Genomic DNA, 16,835 nt, shown 5'->3' with positions numbered 1-16,835 from the left:
ATTTTGAGTCAAGTATGAATAACTCATTCATAAATTTGACCACAGATGCTGGTTATATGAAAAGTACTTCTTGGCCCAAAGGAGGAGATAATGAATTTTATCTTTCAGCTGGATTTGCAGCTAATGTTATTTCTCCAAAAATTCGTAAAAAGCTTCCTATTGATCTTATTGCAGCAGTTGATTTTAGTTCAAGTATTGTTTTTAAATTTTATTTTAATATCTTCGTTATGAATTGCATTTTATAAGGCATGGGAAATGATTTTTTCTCAAAAGATTGGTATCTTCTTTAATTAATTGAAATTGAGATTCTCTTTATTTTAATTTTATAAAACTAGTTCTAAACTTCGTCAGGTTTTAATATGTCTCGAAAAAGTCATAACTTTGTTAGAGGATGAAGATCGTTTTGGATTAGTTCTTTTTGCTGGAAAGCCGATAACTTTAATTGAACCAACTTTTATGACACTAAAAAGCAAAGTATTAATGACACTTTTATTAGTTTTTCAAGCATTTGCATTCAATTTTTATTTAATTAGGAACTTATAATTCGTCGCTTAATGAGTTTTACGGAAAAGCCACAGGGTGGAACGAACATTTTGGAAGGCATTGGTGCTGCTCTGGATTTAATGTCAGAAAGTGAAAAGTGTGAAGTTTTCGAAAAGTTGAATTCAAAATATTTTTTGAAAAATATTTTTCCTAAAAATTTATTATTCGAACCTAACATAATTAGAGATGGAATCGGAGGAGTGCGCCATATGTATGTGTGGCTATTCAGTGATGGTATAGACGATGGAGCACACAAAGAAACTGAGTTTGGCTCGCGAGGAGAATCTCTGCGCATTGAAGATGGAATGGACGCAGTCAATTCGAGACTGTGGAAAGTTCTGAAAGGGCGAAGCGTCTGCGAAAATTTATGGAATGATGAATATATCGTTCCTGAAATAGAATATCGCAGGGGCAAAGAGCGGATGGATGGAAAGAATGCATCCTCTCCCAGAGCAGGATCTGTTCCTCCATCATCACCTTCATCTTCGCCTCCTGCTTCAAACATTTCTATTCCAACAACTCCTCATTATTCCCCTTCTGCACGCTCCGTCACATCAACAGCATCAACTTCTCCTTCTGCGTCTCGGAAGAAGCGGAGATTTTTGCGTCTTTTCACGTTTGGGTTTGGAGTGGATCACGACGATGTTCTTCTGTCAGCAATTGCCACAGCGGGAAAGGGCAACTACTACTTCATCGACACAGAAGGGGTGTTTGTGAGGTCTGTTTGCGAGTCGCTGGTGAAGAAGCAGAACTGCACAGTCGTCGACGGCGTGTGTGAGATTGCGCTGGAAGGCGGGTGGACAATCGAAGGCGTGGTGGGAAGAGAAAGAGTGATCAACAGAGAGAGAAAAGGGAGAGATGAAGGAGAGAAGAGTGCGCTTGGTTCAACAGGGAAAAGAAATGAGCAGGCATGGGAAGAGGAAAAGGGGAAGTTGGAGAAGAAATATGAAGATGAGAAGCAAAACAGCAGCGAGCAAGATATTCTTCGTGTGTCAATTGGAGATTTTTACTCAGGGCTGAAGCAGAAAGTGCTGTTTAAGGTTGTTCCGCCCCTTGGTTTCAATGGAGCACCAAACACAACATCATCGTCGGTGAGTGATTGTCTGCAGCGCCCAGAAGTGTCTGTGCTGAATGGGACGCTGACGATGTATTCGATCGATCCAGCGACGCTTCGGCCTTTCCAGCCAGTTTCAGTGAAATTTTCATACAATTTCAATCAGATGGAGATGATGGTGTGATTTTGAGACAGCTATGACTCTTTTTTTCTATTCTTAATAATAATAAATTTTTTTTGCTCTTTTATTTCTTTTCTTTTCTTGTTCTAATATTTTTGTTTTACTTCTCAAAACAACTAAATTCAAATTTATTTCTTTATTCATAATTTGGAAATGCTAACAACTTTTTATTCACCAATCATATCATTCCAGTCGCCAACCTCTCCTCTTCTCACGGACGTCGAGCGTGCGGAATCCATCACCCAGCAGATGGCATGCATCAAGCGCATCGCTGGAATGAAGTTCCGCCAGCAGAAGCTGAGCCAAAAGCACCAGCGTGCTGGCGGGCTGGCTATGCTTTCGCGAAGTCAGTTTGATGGAGTGGAGACATTCGTGCCGATTTCGATGAATACTTCTTCCAGTTCGACTGCCTCGCTTTCTTCGACTCGGTCGTCTTTGAATGACTCAACACCAACTTCTTCTTCTTCTTCTTCCTCTTCTTCTTCTGGCTCTGCTTCTGAGTCTTCTTTACGAACTTCTCCTTCTCGTTCATCGTTAGCCTCTTCAGCCTCTTCCATTTTCTCTTCGTCTCCTGCTCATCCTTCCCCGTGGAACAATCCGATGTTCAACAGCACAAACAACCCGATCAATGCAGAAATCGAAAAGCTCACAAAAAGAGTCATCAAGCACATGGATGAGAGGAAACAGTTGGAACTGAAAGAGGAAAAATCAATGGCTGCGGGAAAGTATCTGCCGAATGCACACGAAGAATTGACTTTGCTCAAGGAACTGAAGAAGCAGCAGGAGGAAGAAAGAAAAGGTGTGCGATATTTTGAAGATATTTGCATTCAATCATTTTTTTTTTAATATATTTAATTTTAAAAATTTTTATTTCTTTCTCTTTTTATTTTTTTAATAGCATTTTCATCTGCCACTCGTCCACCTTCCGCGCGCACCCCTCGTCTCCCTCCCCACGTCACCCTCTCATCCACCCTCACCTCCACCTCTGCGAATCCCTCGACTGTTTCGCCCTTTCTGTATTCCTTGTCTTCCACCAATCCATATCACCAGCCTCTCTCTCGCACACACCACTCGCCTCGTTCTCCTCACTCACACTCTCATTCGCACCGCCACCGCTCTGCCTTGCTCACCCCTCGTTCGCTCCAATCTCCTTCTCCTTCTCCTTCTCTTTCGCCTTCTCCTTCTCCCTCTCGTAATTCACAGTCTCTTTCACCAATCTCCTCCGCCATTGCTTCTTCCCCAGCAGCACAAGAGGAGCTGGGTGCAGCGATTGCGAGTGTTCTGTCATCAGAGAAACCTCCACTGGTCATTGAGCAGAATGTGCGGATGGCAGCAGATGCGATGTGTGAGAGGATGGAGGATGAGCTGAAGGAGGAGATGAAAGAGGAGATGAAGGAGGAGTTGAAGGATAGTGTGAGAGAAGAGGTGAAAGAGGAGGTGAAAGAGGAAATAAAAGAGGAAATGAAGGAAGAGCTGAAGATGGAGGTGAGAGAGGAGCTGAAAGAGCAACTTCTGGATGCAGTGGACGAGATGAAGGCAGAGCTGGACAAAGAGATTGTGCAAGAGGCAGCAGAAGGGCTGAAGGAGGAGATGAGAGACGAGATGAGGGAGGAATTAGAGAAGGTGATTAGAGAAGAACGGCTGGAGCTGATTGAGAGAAGGTTGGAGAGAGAACAAGAAGAGGAAGAGGAAAGAGAAGGGAATGAGATGGAGCTGAAGATGCTGATGAATGACTGGATTTCGAGGATGAGGAAGATAACGCTGGATTCGATCGAAGAAGTGGAGAGGATGAAGATGGCAGTGCAAAAGGGGATGGGACTGACAAAGAGAGAGAATGTGTCATTTAGCAGTGATGGGAACAGAGTGGTGAATAAGCTGTCGCAGAAGAAAGGGAAGCAGAAGAAGCGAATAGACAGAAGTGATGGGAATGAGAGGCGAGGGATGGGAGTGGAAGAGGGAGAGTATGTGCTGTTGGATGGAGACGAATGGATGGACGAGGCAGAAGAAAGCAGCAGCAGTGAAGAGGGAACTGCTTCAGGTGGTCATAGCAGAAATGGCAGTACTTCAGAAAAGGGAAAAAAGAGTAGATCTTCAACTAGTTTGGCGAGTGAGGGGTCATCGTCACCTTTGGCACAAAGCAGCCAGCAACAAGAAGGTCAAGCACAGCCTTCTTCTTCTTCCAACTCTTCCTCTTCCTCCTCTTCTTCTTCTGCCCAGCCTGAAAATAAAGGTGAGCCAAGCAAACATTCGCATCTGCCCATCATAATCGTGTTCTCAATTGTTGCGTTCTTTCTCTTCTTCTTTTCTCTTGTTGCATTCATATGTGCTGCTCCTCTGCTGTTCTCTGGCAATCTCCTCAGCGGCGGCTCAGCACTTCAGCTGAAGAAGCCGTTGACTCTTTCTGGAGGCGGTGGAAGCGTCGCTTTTGATGTGAGCGGAGGAGGAGGGGCTGCTTCTGCAGCTACTTCAAATACAAAAGGAAATAGTATGCACACACTTTCAAGTTATAATCATTTGGATATTAAATCAACCACTTCAACTTGGATTTCTTCGTCTTTCTCTTCTTCTTCTCATCCTTCTCATCCTTCTGAATTTAAGCAACGTTCTTCTTCTTTCAAAGAAATTGGAGAAGCAGAACAGCAAAATCATCCTTCACATCAACAAGACATCACTTCACAAACAACTCTTACAAATACACTTCCTGAAAATCGGATAAGTTATTTCAATTCTTTCGTTTCTTTCATTTCGCATTCTTTTTCTTCTTTAAGAAGAATTATTAACACCCTCTTTTCTTCTTTCATTTCCTTGTCAAATGTCTTAGCATTTCATTCGTATGCATCAACACCTTCATTTCCCAAATCTTCTCTCTCAAAGCCTTATGTCCGCTCACAAGCTGCCTCTTCTACTCTTTCTATCAACTCCACTCTTTCTGTTCCTTCCTTGTCTGCCCATTCATCGCAGCCTTCAAACACAATCACTTTTCTCTCGCACATCGACATGGGAGAATACGAGATCAAAGGCCTCAACTTACCTGGGGTGTTTAACGGGACTATGAAAAGTGGTAATGCGCTCCAATGGACCGAAGGTAATGGAGTGATAAGAGCGCCAAATAAGATCTTGTTCGAAGCAGCAGAAGTGCAAATGGATGATTTGCGTGTGGAAGATAAGCTGACTGTGGATGGGACGATGTCGGTGAGGGGGAATGCGACGTTTGGGGAGAGTGTGGAGGCGAAGGATGTGCGGGCATACAACTCGACTGTGCTGCGGGGGAGTGTGCGGGTGGAAGGGGAGACGCACTTTGTGGGGAAGACAGTTGCCGAGGGGGATGTTGCAGTGGAAGGAGTGCTGAGTGGGAAAGATGGGACATTCAGTGGGGATGTGAGTGTGGCAGGGGAGGCGAAGCTGAAGAAAGTGCGAGTGGAGGCCGGGGCGAGTGTGGAAGGAGGGTGTGTTGTTGGAGGGCAGAGTGGGGAGGAAGCGCTGAGAGTGAAAGGGAAGAGTGTGCTTGAAGGGGGGAGTGAGGTTGGAGAGTGTGGAGGGAGTGGAGGAAGTGTCGGGAGTGGGCTGAGGGTGTGTGGGCGGAGCAATCTTGACTCTGAAGTTGTGATTGGGAATGAAACAACAACAGCAGCAGCAACAGGAACAGGAACAGGAAACAGTGACACAACACTTCTTGTTGTCAACGGGAAGGCTCAATTTTCAGGACCAACTGTGATTGATGCACAAAGTAGAGTAACAGGAGCAAGATCGTTGACAGTTCATGGAACGACTTATTTGACGAATGTTGCAGATGGGCATTCATCAAAGCAAAGCTCAACACATAAAAATACAAATGTGAATAAAGAGAATGATTTCTTTACAAAGCACGCTCATGATTATAGTAAATGCAAAAGAAATATCGATTTTGAAGCCATCAATAGAGAAAAGAGAAACATTCAATCAAATCAAGCAGGGAGCGGAAATGCCTCGGATCTTTCGCAGTATGCGCTTGTTGTTGATGGACCTGTGTTATTCCGGCAGGAGGTGAAGATGGAGCAGAAGACGAGTCTTGCTGGAGGGCGATATCATCCGTGCTTTTTCTTTGATGAAGGGCAGATTGAAAATACGACTATTATAAAGGGGAACTTGACAAACACGACGATAATGTTGGAGGCTGTTTTTATTGAGCCGGATCAGAAAGGAGAGGAAACGTGGGTTATTGACAATGGCACTGCAGTCTGCAGTATGTGAGAGATTTCTGGTGAAAGTTGAAAGTTATATTTGTGAATTGAATGAAAGTGTTACTTGATTCTGATTGGAATTTTGAAATTTTTGCAAATGAAGAATGTATTTTCCTTTATGTTTAAATAAATATTTTCTCTGAAATATGATTATTTTCTTTCACACCACTTTTTATTCACTTCTGATTTTCAGTTTCTGCTTCCCAAATTGTTGGGCATCTGACTTGCACTGAGCAACCTGAAGGCGACTTTCGATGCACTTATTCAATGGACAAAGATTGCAAGACATTTCTGACTGCGACAATTGTCAAGGGAGATCCTGAACAAATCGAAATAACAGATGAAAAAAATCACTCTGGGACATCTTCTAATGAAGTGAAGGCAGCTAATGGTTGAGCTTGTTTATCCTTCAGCTGAATGGATAGTTGATAGAAATGTGTGAGACATTGCTAGAAGGCAAGAAATGAAAGTATTTATTATCTCCTATTAATAAAAAATTTTTTTCGGTTTAAAATTATAAAATTGGATATTATTTCTATTTATGTTGTATTTATTGTATTTAATCTTATAAATATGGTGATTGTATTAGCTTATTATTCATCTTATTTTGTATTTTAAGTTAAATTTATTGGTAGTTTCGTTTTCATTCACACATTTCAGCATACATTTCATTTCACTCTAATTTTTTGTTTAAATTTTAGTTAATGGAAAGTGGTTTATGTTTGAAAAATGAAAAATATCATTTTGTTTCCTTCAAATTCTTCATTTTTAGCGATAAGAGCATTGAATTTTAACGTTAACGTTTGGTGTTTCTTTTTGTTCAATGGAGAAATTTTCACAATTTGTGAAAATCTTTTTTTAAGAACAAAAACAATGATTAAGCATACTCTTTTGGAAAAAAAAGTTTTTTTTTAAAAAAACGAATATATTTTCAACTTAAAAATACACGTAAATATTATTGCTAATAAAACCACACATAAATGAACAATACGAAACAAAAAGATAAAAACTTTCGCATTTAAAACAAAAAGATGAATTGCTATGAATATAATATTTTTCTAACACGAAAAGAAATAAATATAAGTCATCAAAAAATCCATCAAAAATAATGAATCCTTTGTTATAAGTGTCTGTATATAATGGTGCTATTATCTTCATCATTTCCATTAGTCTTCGAAACAGATGTTTCTGAACGCAGGACAACTTTCACAGCATCCACAGCTTCAAATGAAGAAAGGGATGCTCTTATAAATCTTTGCGCAGTGCTTGTAAATGACAGAGTAAGAATGTGATTGCTCCAGTTCCATCGAAAAGCTGTATCTGTTGCAGTGGAATTGGCTTGAGGATCATTTCCTGCTGTTCTTGTGAAGCGAATGTAGTTGCGAAACAGACTGATTGACTGGAAAATGATGTCGTCTACAAATAAAGAGAACTCGTCTGGAAGATTATGAATCTCAAAATGCATTTCTTGTCCTTCATTGATCACTGTCACAATCAAAGATGGAATCAAATTGAGTGTTCTTTCTGATTGAATGGAATGAATAACTGGCTGGGAAGACACAATATGATTGCCAAATGTTGCATCACCATTAAATTGAGCCTTCCCGTTGACAACAAGAAGTGTTGTGTCACTGTTTCCTGTTCCTGTTCCTGTTGCTGCTGCTGTTGTTGTTTCATTCCCAATCACAACTTCAGAGTCAAGATTGCTCCGCCCACACACCCTCAGCCCACTCCCGACACTTCCTCCACTCCCTCCACACTCTCCAACCTCACTCCCCCCTTCAAGCACACTCTTCCCTTTCACTCTCAGCGCTTCCTCCCCACTCTGCCCTCCAACAACACACCCTCCTTCCACACTCGCCCCGGCCTCCACTCGCACTTTCTTCAGCTTCGCCTCCCCTGCCACACTCACATCCCCACTGAATGTCCCATCTTTCCCACTCAGCACTCCTTCCACTGCAACATCCCCCTCGGCAACTGTCTTCCCCACAAAGTGCGTCTCCCCTTCCACCCGCACACTCCCCCGCAGCACAGTCGAGTTGTATGCCCGCACATCCTTCGCCTCCACACTCTCCCCAAACGTCGCATTCCCCCTCACCGACATCGTCCCATCCACAGTGAATAACTGGGTTACGCTTTGCAAGTTCGTAGAAGATGGATCACTAATAACTGTATGAGGAGATATGACTTGTGTTGTACCATCTGTTCTCAAATGCAATGGAATGGTGGAGTTCAAACCTGTTATTGTTTGATTTTCTCCATCAAAAGACAAATTGCCAACAACAATCTTGTTTCCAAATGTTTGCGACTTTGCTGATAAAAGATCTGCACTTATAAAAGAGGCATAAAGAGTGTGCGCATAAACTGCAGAGTCAGTCACTTCAAGCATGTTGTGCGACGAAGAAGACCTGGAAGATTTAAAAGGTTTGCCTTTCCTTGAATTTGTTGCTTCAAAATAAGTGTTTGTGGAGTTCTGATATGAATGATGTGAATCATTACTACGATGATGTGACGAAGATGAAATGAAAGGCAGCGAAATTCCGCTTAAAGCTGCAGCCGCAACACTGCTTGCACTGCTCCATTCAACAGCAGGGCCAACAGCAAGCCCAGCATTGCCAGCCGGGTGAATGACGCCAGAGAAGGAGAGAAGCGATCCTCCAAAGAGAAGGCCAAAGAATACAACCACTCCTGCGATGAAGAAGAGAAGAAACACAACACTGAAGATAACACACAGAACTGTGCCCAAAGTGGACTGTGTCACGTTCTTTCGCCAGAAGCGGAACACACCCGTTGTTTGAGAGTCATCATCCGCTTGTGCATTCCTGCTTTTGTTTTGTTCCTTGTCATAAGGCTCCTCATCCTCTTCTTCAGCTGTTGATTCCATCAAAACAGAATCGTCATCATCGTCATCAAATCCTGCTGCTTGCTTGAGATATTCTTCATCTGTCATTTCTCCTTCTGTTTCAGAAGGCAGCCCGCCTTTTCCAGCTCCTCTTCTCAGCATTTCTCTCTCTTTTTTCGACAAGCTGGATTTTCTCTCTAATTCTGGAAGAGAGTTAAATACATTTATATCGTCAATATCTTCGTCTTCGTCATCATCATCTTCTTCCTCTTTAGCATCTGCTTCTTTCTGCAACTGAGACATTTTTGTGTCGACAATAATCTTTTGTCTTTTAGCCCCCTTTTTATAAACTGTTTCTGCTTCAGCTGCATCCTCACGATATCCACTCTGCACTTCAAGCTTTCCTGTGCCGCTGCTAAGTTTCTGGTGTTTCATCAGCAAAGGCGTGCTTTCGCTTTCGTTCTCTTCCATATCGTCTTCGCTTTCATCTAGTTGCACCACTCCTTCCTCGTCTTTCTCCTCTCTATCTCTCAACACTCCCTTGTCTCTTTTTCTTATTCTGCTTTTCGTCTTCCAAGACTTTGGTGTTTTCCCTTCTCCAAATTGCTCTGTCTCACTCGCATTCTGCTTCTCTCGTGCTTCCGCTGACTCGTCCATCAGCTGAGCAGCCAAAATGAGCTCTCTTTCATTCAGTCCAATTCCTTCGCTTTCTCCAAAGACAATCGATTCATCAGCTGATTCATCGTCTGCAACTATTCCATTGTTTCTGTTTGAAATTCCTTCATTTCCGTTCATTGAACTGTCTTCTTTATTGCTAACTTCATCGTTGTTTTGATTATTTGAATCAGAGTTAAGTTCTTTATTTGAAGATTCCAAGTTGTCCTTCTGTGCCATCTGTGCTTGCTTGAGCATCTGCATTTCACGAGCTTTTCTTCTTTTCTGCTGAAGTGAAGTCGATTGCAGTCTTGGCGATGATAAGAGATCCCCTTCTTTAAGTTGAATTTCATTGTTTCCTTTTATTTCTCCGTCTTCCATTTCTTTTGATTGTTCACATTGTTCGTTGTTGTTATCATTATATTCATCATCATCATTGTTGTTGTTGTTGTTCATATTATCTTTCAACGAAGAATCATTGTCTTCATCAGACAAAGCATTATTTGAATGATCCTGAGAAGAAGAAGAAGAAGAAGAAGAAGAAGAAGAAGAAGAAGAAGAAGAAGAAGAAAATGGTGATATTGATGATGAAGTGGGTTGAGAATGAAGTGGTTTAACCAATCGAGATGAATTGGGTGTTTGAAGTGCGGTGCTGGGTGATATGTTGTTTGAGGAGTTTGATGAAGATGAACTGGAAGATTGAGACAAAGGAGATGAAGAAGGAGATGAAGAAGATGCTGATGCTGAAGCAGATGAAGATGAAGAACTCGATGAGCGGGACTTTTTTGAAGGAGTAGATGAAGACCCTTTCATTTGTTCGTCGTTAAAGTCTCTCTCATTTTCTGTTTCAATTGCAACACATCCACTGCTTTGAAGTGGATTTTCTTGGTTTTCATTCCCATTTTGTGTGTTTTTCTTTTGTTTCAAATTCTTCTTTGCTGCTTTTCTTTGTTTAAACTGCTGATAGCTCCGTGGCTGCTTTCTTGCATTTGTGTTCTTTGCCGTCTTCTTATTCTGTTTTTCTCCATTTTCCTTCCCATTTTCTGTTTGTCCATCGACTTCAGCTGCAACTTGCTGATATTTCATCCGCTTCAACCGTCTCTGAATCCTCCTTTGCTTCGCCTCTTCTCTTTCTTTCATCAGCCTCATAATGTCTTCCTCCTCCTTCATCAGCATCTGCTCAGCCATCTGCTCTCTTTCTTCCTCTCTCTTCTTCAATTCTTTCCTCTCTTCCTCAAACTCCCTCATTCTTTCTGCCTCTTCCTCCAGCACTCTCCCTTTCAGCCCCGCAAACAGCCTCTTCCTCTCCTCGTTCATCTCCCTCAGCATCCTCTCCTTCTGCTCTCTTTCCTCCATCCGCATCAGAAGCTGCTCTTCTTTCTCGCTGCTTTCTCTCAGCGACAGGCTGTGCTGCTGCTCCATCCGCTGCTTCAGCTCCTTCACGCGTGCTGTGTAGGCACTCCGGTGTGTGTGGTCGAGGTGGTCAGCAGCGAGCGAGAGGGCATAGTGGAGAAGAGGAGTGGGCTGGTCAGAGGTGCCTGGATTGAGCGAGGAGAGGGTTTGGGTGAGAGAGGATGTGTTGAGGGGAAGAGGAGAAGAAGAAGAAGATGATGATGATGATGATGGTGATGGTGATGATGATGGTGATGATGATGATGTGGCTGGTGCAGTGGATGAAAATGATGAGGCAGCATCAGAAGAGGAAGAGGAAAAGGGGAAGGATGAGGAATTATTTGATTGAGATGATGATGATGAAATGGTTTGGTGAAATGGATAAGTATTTAAGGGAGAATAGGTTGACGATGAAGATGATGATGAGGAGGAGGAGGAGGATGGTGATGATGAATAAGGATATGCTTCATCAGCAAATGTGTCTTCTTTTGAAGACATCTCCATCAAGTTCTGTTTCTTCTGTGAAGTGGATGAGCTATTCAGATTCTGATTCAAAGGAGATGTTTCTTGTTCTGAGAGCACTTCTGGATGATCCTGCTGTTCTGACTGCTCTCCCTCTCTTTTCGGCTCATAATAATCTGAATCACAAATGTTGTTCTCGTTTCCTTCATTCAATTGTGAATGCGTTGTTTGACCGAGTTTTTGTGAGGTTTCCATGGAAAGATTGCTACGATTGTGCATTGATGAAGCAGATGAAGCAGATGTTGCATTGACAGTGGCAGAATTTCTCCGTATTTCTCCATCCTCATCAGCCCATTCATCTGCCTGCATCTGCCGAAGCGCTCCTTTTGCTATCGTCCCGCTGCAAATTGCTCTGTTCCCCATTTTCCCTTCTCCTCTTTCATTTCTTTCAAACAACCCCAGCTTCATCTTCATCTCCTCCTCCATCTCTCTCATCCGCTCTTTCCTGTCTCTCATTTCTGCTGCAATCATCTCAATCTCCCGCATCACGCTCCTTCCTCTGTTCCTCATCTCTGTGATCTCATCCAGCACCTGCGCCATCCCGCCCACCAGCACCGAGTCAAAAATCCGCCTTCCTTCGTTCTCAAACTGTGCCAGCATCTCCCTCCACTCCTTCTTCATCTCCCTCTCCCGCTCCAGCAGCGCCCCTCTCACTCGCAGGCTCTGCTCTCCCACATACGCTTTCAGTATTCCCCCCATCTCTTCCTCGACTGCTGCCACAAATTCCGCAGACCTCCCCATTCCGTTGAATCTTCCTGTTTGGTCGCTGCCGGCTGCGAAAGGGCGAACGTCTGGAATGTTTGTCAAGTCCATCTTGTTGAACTCTCTCATCATCTGCTGTTGAGTGGCCTGGGTGCGCCGCTGGAGTGCTTTCGTGGCGTTTGCGAAGGAGCGGGTGCGGAGTGAGGAGACTAGAAACGAAATGAAATATATATATAATTATAAATACATATTTTTTGCATTAGAATTGATTAGATAAAATAAAATACATTTAAAAATTAAATAATCAAATAATCATTTCAATGGAAAGCACACATCCTCCCAATATTTCTGAGCGGTGAGTGGAAGTTGAGGGAAATGCACTTCGTGTTTTTGATCGCATTTCTCTTATTTCAGCCAGCACTCGAAGTGTCAAATGATACTCTGCAAGCAAATCAGATGGCAATAACTAAAATGAAGAAGAGATAATTAAATGATAAATTTTTATTTATTAATTGATTAAGCAACAATAATCATTATTATAAGGATATTTTAAATATATAGAGAAAAATAAAATAAAAATAAAAAGCAAAAACAAATAAAAGCAACAATCGCAAACTGTTTCGTCTCTCCAGTCAACCATAAGTGACTGCGTCTGTCTTTGTTTTTTCCCTCCTTCCAGCAAGTTCACATACACAACCTCCACAGCCACATACAGCTTGTTCTCGTCGTAGTCTTCACAGTCCTTCATATCATCTTCATCTTCTCTTTCTTTCTCCTCCCCTTTCACCGCCCACTTCCCAGACAGCACGCCCTTCTTCTTCTTCTTCTTCTCCACTTTTGTCACGTCCCACATCACATTCGACACCATCTCGTGGTAAACATCCCCCAAATCAGCCACTTCCGCCCGCTCGTCTTCACACGGCCCAATCTGCCGCACCACTCGCGCTCCGTCGCCCACTTGCAGCTCCGCTTTGACACTCTGCGCAATCAGCGTGAGCTTTCGGTTGAGGCAGTCCGCAAAGCACCTGATAAACGACTCCTGCTGCTTCAGGCGCTCTGTTCCTTCCACAAAGTAGTACGTTCCGTGCCCGTGTTCAGCAAGCTTGCTCAGCAGAAAGTCGTCGTTTTGATCTCCAAAGCCGAATGTGTTGATCGAAAAACCACCTTTTATCTTTCCTTCGAATGACATTATCAGTTGTTTGATTTTTCTGCTTAGTGCTTCATCAGATAGTGTTCCTGTTGGGCGTTGCAGATCGTTGTCCCATGCCTCACGCGCCACCATGTCCATTCCATCTGAAAAAAGCCATATTGACGCTGCTCGTCCTTCGCAATTCTCGGTTCTATGAGTTTTATTCATCATTAAGATATACATATTTTGTTTCGATTATTATTTTTTCATTCAAAAAACATCATTATTTCAACATAATTATTGCATAAATAAACTAAATTCTAACCTTTCATGTGATGAAAGTTCAGTAAGTGCAACCTCTACTGCTTTTAGCATGTTTGTCCCACCGTCAGGTTGCGAGCAATGCCGTGACAGAGTTGCAGAAACACTCCACTAGATTAAAATGAACAAATGAAAAAAATAATTTAGCAAAATTAATCAAAGTCCTACAATAAATCTCAAATTGAGCAAACTCTATTTAAAGAATCCATGTTGACAAGACTAAATAACTTTTTAGTTTCCAATGCAAAAAGATAGACTGAAAATCTATCTTGTTCTCCTAGATACGTTATTAAATGCTGAAAACAACTCATAACTTGCGCGAGTTTATTTTTTCCAGGTAGCGAAAATCCTCCTGCCATTGATTTTGATGTATCAACAAGACATACAAAATCCATTGGTGCACGACGATGCCCAATATCCTCAACTTCTGGAGCCTTTAAAGACATAGCTATAACACGTGAGTTGCGTTGAGAAGGAGACTTTAATATGATGAAAAAATTAATATATTCAAAGTTGTTCATCTGGATTGTTTGTGCATACAGTTAATTTTCCCGTTCGTCCAGATGTCAAACTTATATTGAAAAGAGATCCAACATCAAAAATATCCGATTCTTCGGTATTTTCATTTGATTTTTTCATTTTTAATTCCAATAATTAACTTGTGAAGTGCTATGAAAGGGAATTTCGATCAAAGAGGAATAATAAAAATTTTAAAGGTTGTGATCATTTCTAAAAATAATTCATCAACTAATAAATGGAGGAAGCTAATGTTAAGGAAGGAAACGAAACAAGTGATATTTTCCGTGATCGTATGAGAAGGGATGGAACCCATGGATTCAGAGGAATGCATCACTTTCCTCATGGTTTGGATTATGCAAGTTTATCTAAAGAGCGAAATGAATCAAACACTGAAAATGGGGTTAATAAATCAGATGATAAAGAAAAAAGCGCTGAGAATAGGGAAGGTTGGGGAAGAAAAACAGGTTTTGCGCATCATAGAGGAGAGCACGGCGAATGGCGAGGGCGAAGCACACACAGAGGATGGAGAGGACGGGGGTTTCATGGTGGTTGGAAAGAACACACTGAAAGAGAAGGAAGCGATAGGAAGGAAGACGGAAATTGGAAAGAGGGAAGACATGGTGATTGGAAGGACAGAAGTGAATGGAAGGAAAAGGGGGAATGGAAGGACGGAGAGGACTGGAAAGAAAAAGAGGGATGGAAAGATGAAAAGAAATGGGAAGAGGAAGGTAAAAAAGGAGATAATGAAGATGAAGAAGAACAGGGGGAAATGAAAGAAGGAAGAAGAGGGGAATGTTCTAGATGGAGAGGAAGCGGAAGCGGAAGAGGGAGCGGAAGAGGGAGTGGGAGAGGAGAGCAGAGTGTATGGGGTGGAAGAAGCGGAAGAGGGGAATTTAGGGGAGGAGGTTGGAGAGGCGAAAGGAGAGGCAGAGGCGAAGGAGGAAGCTTGAGAGGAATGATCGTTGGAAGAGCTCAAATGAGGGGAAGAGAAAGAATGAGAGGAACTCCAGGAATATATGCGGGAAAGATTGGAGGAGCAAGGCCAATGTTTGGGGAAGAGCATGAGCGTCCAATGGGAATGGAACAGCTCTTCAAAAAGGCGCACGATGACATGGTTGATTTGGTAGATGATTACAAAGATTTAGAAGGAGGGGGAGGAGAAGACGGTGAAGGAGGAGCAGGAGGATGGAGAGGAGGAAGAGTGAGAGGGAGATTTCGAAGGGGAGGGCATATGCGACACACGCGAAGAGAACCTCGTTCACCGGATCCTAAAAGAGACGCACGAATTGAAGCGAGAAGGAAAGAAAGGATGGCGGCCTTTGAAGCGATGCGGAAGAAATTTGAGGAGAGGATAATGGAGAAGCGAAAAGAGCAGATGAGGCTGAGAGGAGCCATTGCAGAAGGGAGAAGTCGGCGCAGACTTGATCGAATCTTTGAAATACATTTGGATGATGATGATGAGGCAGAGGAAGAGGAAGATGATGAAGAAGAAAATTATGAAGAGGAAAGGGAAAGAAAAGCAGAAAAGAAAGAGGAAAAAAAAGAGGAGAAAAAGGAAGAGAAAGAAGATGATGATTGTGGCAGAGCGAAAGAGCCATGCGTCGGTGGAGCAGCTGCTGACATTGATCGGCTTCCTCGGTGGATATTCCACGAGCACCACACACCGACGCCTTCTGCCTCTGCCTCGCCAGCTCCCACAGACGGATCAGCAGTGGCGACTTCTGCCACGCCGGCAAATGCATCACAGGAAAATCAGCAAGTGAAAGCATCGTCGCCAGCTGCGTCGGATGAAGACGAAGTGAGTGACAACTCATGTCAAATATGTCTTATTCCGTTTGAAGAAGGGGACGAGATAATGGCGCTGCCGTGCATTCATCTGTTCCATTCAGAGTGCATCAAGGAATGGCTGAACATGAAATTTTCATGTCCCATCTGTAAGCAGCATGTTGACCTTACACAATAATCATCGCTATGGTCTTATAATTACAAATGTCTTAATGAATATTGTTCATATTTCTTTTTTGGTATGTCATATTTCTTTTTTTTTTTTTTTTTTTTTTTTCACGATAGATTTAAAACATAATTGTTTGATTGTATTTTTAGAAAAGCATAATTATAACTGGAAATTAGATGATCATCATCAATTAAAAAAGGAATTTATAAACACGGAAAATGGCAAGTATGTAATGCACCAATGCAGCTTGGGGGGTGCATTGATATGCTTCTTTTACGTTTATTATGAAAATCATAAAGATTATTTGTTTTATGTTTTGTTATTTCAAATTAATTTTTACTAATGTGGATATGTCCTTGAAGTTATTTATTTAAATTGGAGGAAATTTTTTTATGAATTTTCTTTTATTTATATAGGGTGGTTTTTTAATCCAGAAAATTTTTCATCCGAACAAAATTTAAAAATAAAAAATCTCAACAAATATTCAATATTAATTTTCAGCAAATTGCATAGTTATATATTAGTATATATGACATCGATTCATATCCGAATTTTTAACAGCAGCGTTGTCTTTTTTTTGAAATAAATAATTTTTATTTAAGAAAATCCGACTTTTGATGAATTTTTCTATTTTAATAACACGATTCAATTCATCTTTTACACATTCAACCTATTTTTTCCATGATATAAACAATTTTGGTTAAATTTTATTTTCCACAAATAGCTCTTTCCAATGGAATGAAAATCTGTCATTTTTGAAAAATTATTTCAAATGGGACAACTAAAACAAAATTTTTTCATC

At 41.7% G+C, this 16,835-nt stretch overlaps 3 protein-coding genes across 3 annotated transcripts; 2 read left to right on the top strand and 1 right to left on the bottom strand.

Moving 5' to 3' along the window:
* Nucleotides 1-56: 56 nt before the first annotated feature.
* On the top strand, nucleotides 57-6,900 carry MONOS_708 (uncharacterized protein; the record flags this gene model as incomplete). The annotated part of the gene is made up of 7 exons (XM_067877377.1): nucleotides 57-192; nucleotides 389-474; nucleotides 534-640; nucleotides 728-1,775; nucleotides 1,971-2,577; nucleotides 2,677-6,000; nucleotides 6,192-6,900. The coding sequence occupies 7 exons, from the start codon at nucleotides 57-59 to the stop codon at nucleotides 6,392-6,394; spliced, it is 5,511 nt and encodes a 1,836-aa protein (XP_067733298.1). The 3' UTR covers nucleotides 6,395-6,900.
* A 2-nt stretch (nucleotides 6,901-6,902) lies between these two features.
* Nucleotides 6,903-14,225, bottom strand: MONOS_709 (uncharacterized protein). The gene is made up of 6 exons (XM_067877388.1): nucleotides 14,101-14,225; nucleotides 13,752-14,039; nucleotides 13,565-13,671; nucleotides 12,727-13,450; nucleotides 12,444-12,576; nucleotides 6,903-12,319 (listed from the first exon to the last, which is right to left on the bottom strand). The coding sequence occupies exons 1-6, from the start codon at nucleotides 14,197-14,199 to the stop codon at nucleotides 7,119-7,121; spliced, it is 6,552 nt and encodes a 2,183-aa protein (XP_067733297.1). The 5' UTR covers nucleotides 14,200-14,225; the 3' UTR covers nucleotides 6,903-7,118.
* Nucleotides 14,226-14,260: 35 nt separating this feature from the next.
* MONOS_710 (putative E3 ubiquitin-protein ligase RNF11) lies at nucleotides 14,261-16,742 on the top strand. The gene is made up of 2 exons (XM_067877400.1): nucleotides 14,261-16,103; nucleotides 16,183-16,742. The coding sequence occupies exon 1, from the start codon at nucleotides 14,315-14,317 to the stop codon at nucleotides 16,040-16,042; it is 1,728 nt and encodes a 575-aa protein (XP_067733296.1). The 5' UTR covers nucleotides 14,261-14,314; the 3' UTR covers nucleotides 16,043-16,103; nucleotides 16,183-16,742.
* The last annotated feature ends 93 nt before the right edge of the window (nucleotides 16,743-16,835 follow it).

Source organism: Monocercomonoides exilis, assembly GCF_001643675.1.
Source record: "Monocercomonoides exilis strain PA203 chromosome Unknown scaffold7-2047599, whole genome shotgun sequence".
Taxonomy (NCBI): Eukaryota; Preaxostyla; order Oxymonadida; family Polymastigidae; genus Monocercomonoides; species Monocercomonoides exilis.
Note: the sequence above shows the minus strand (reverse complement) of the source record. Positions and strands in the feature narration are given on the sequence as shown.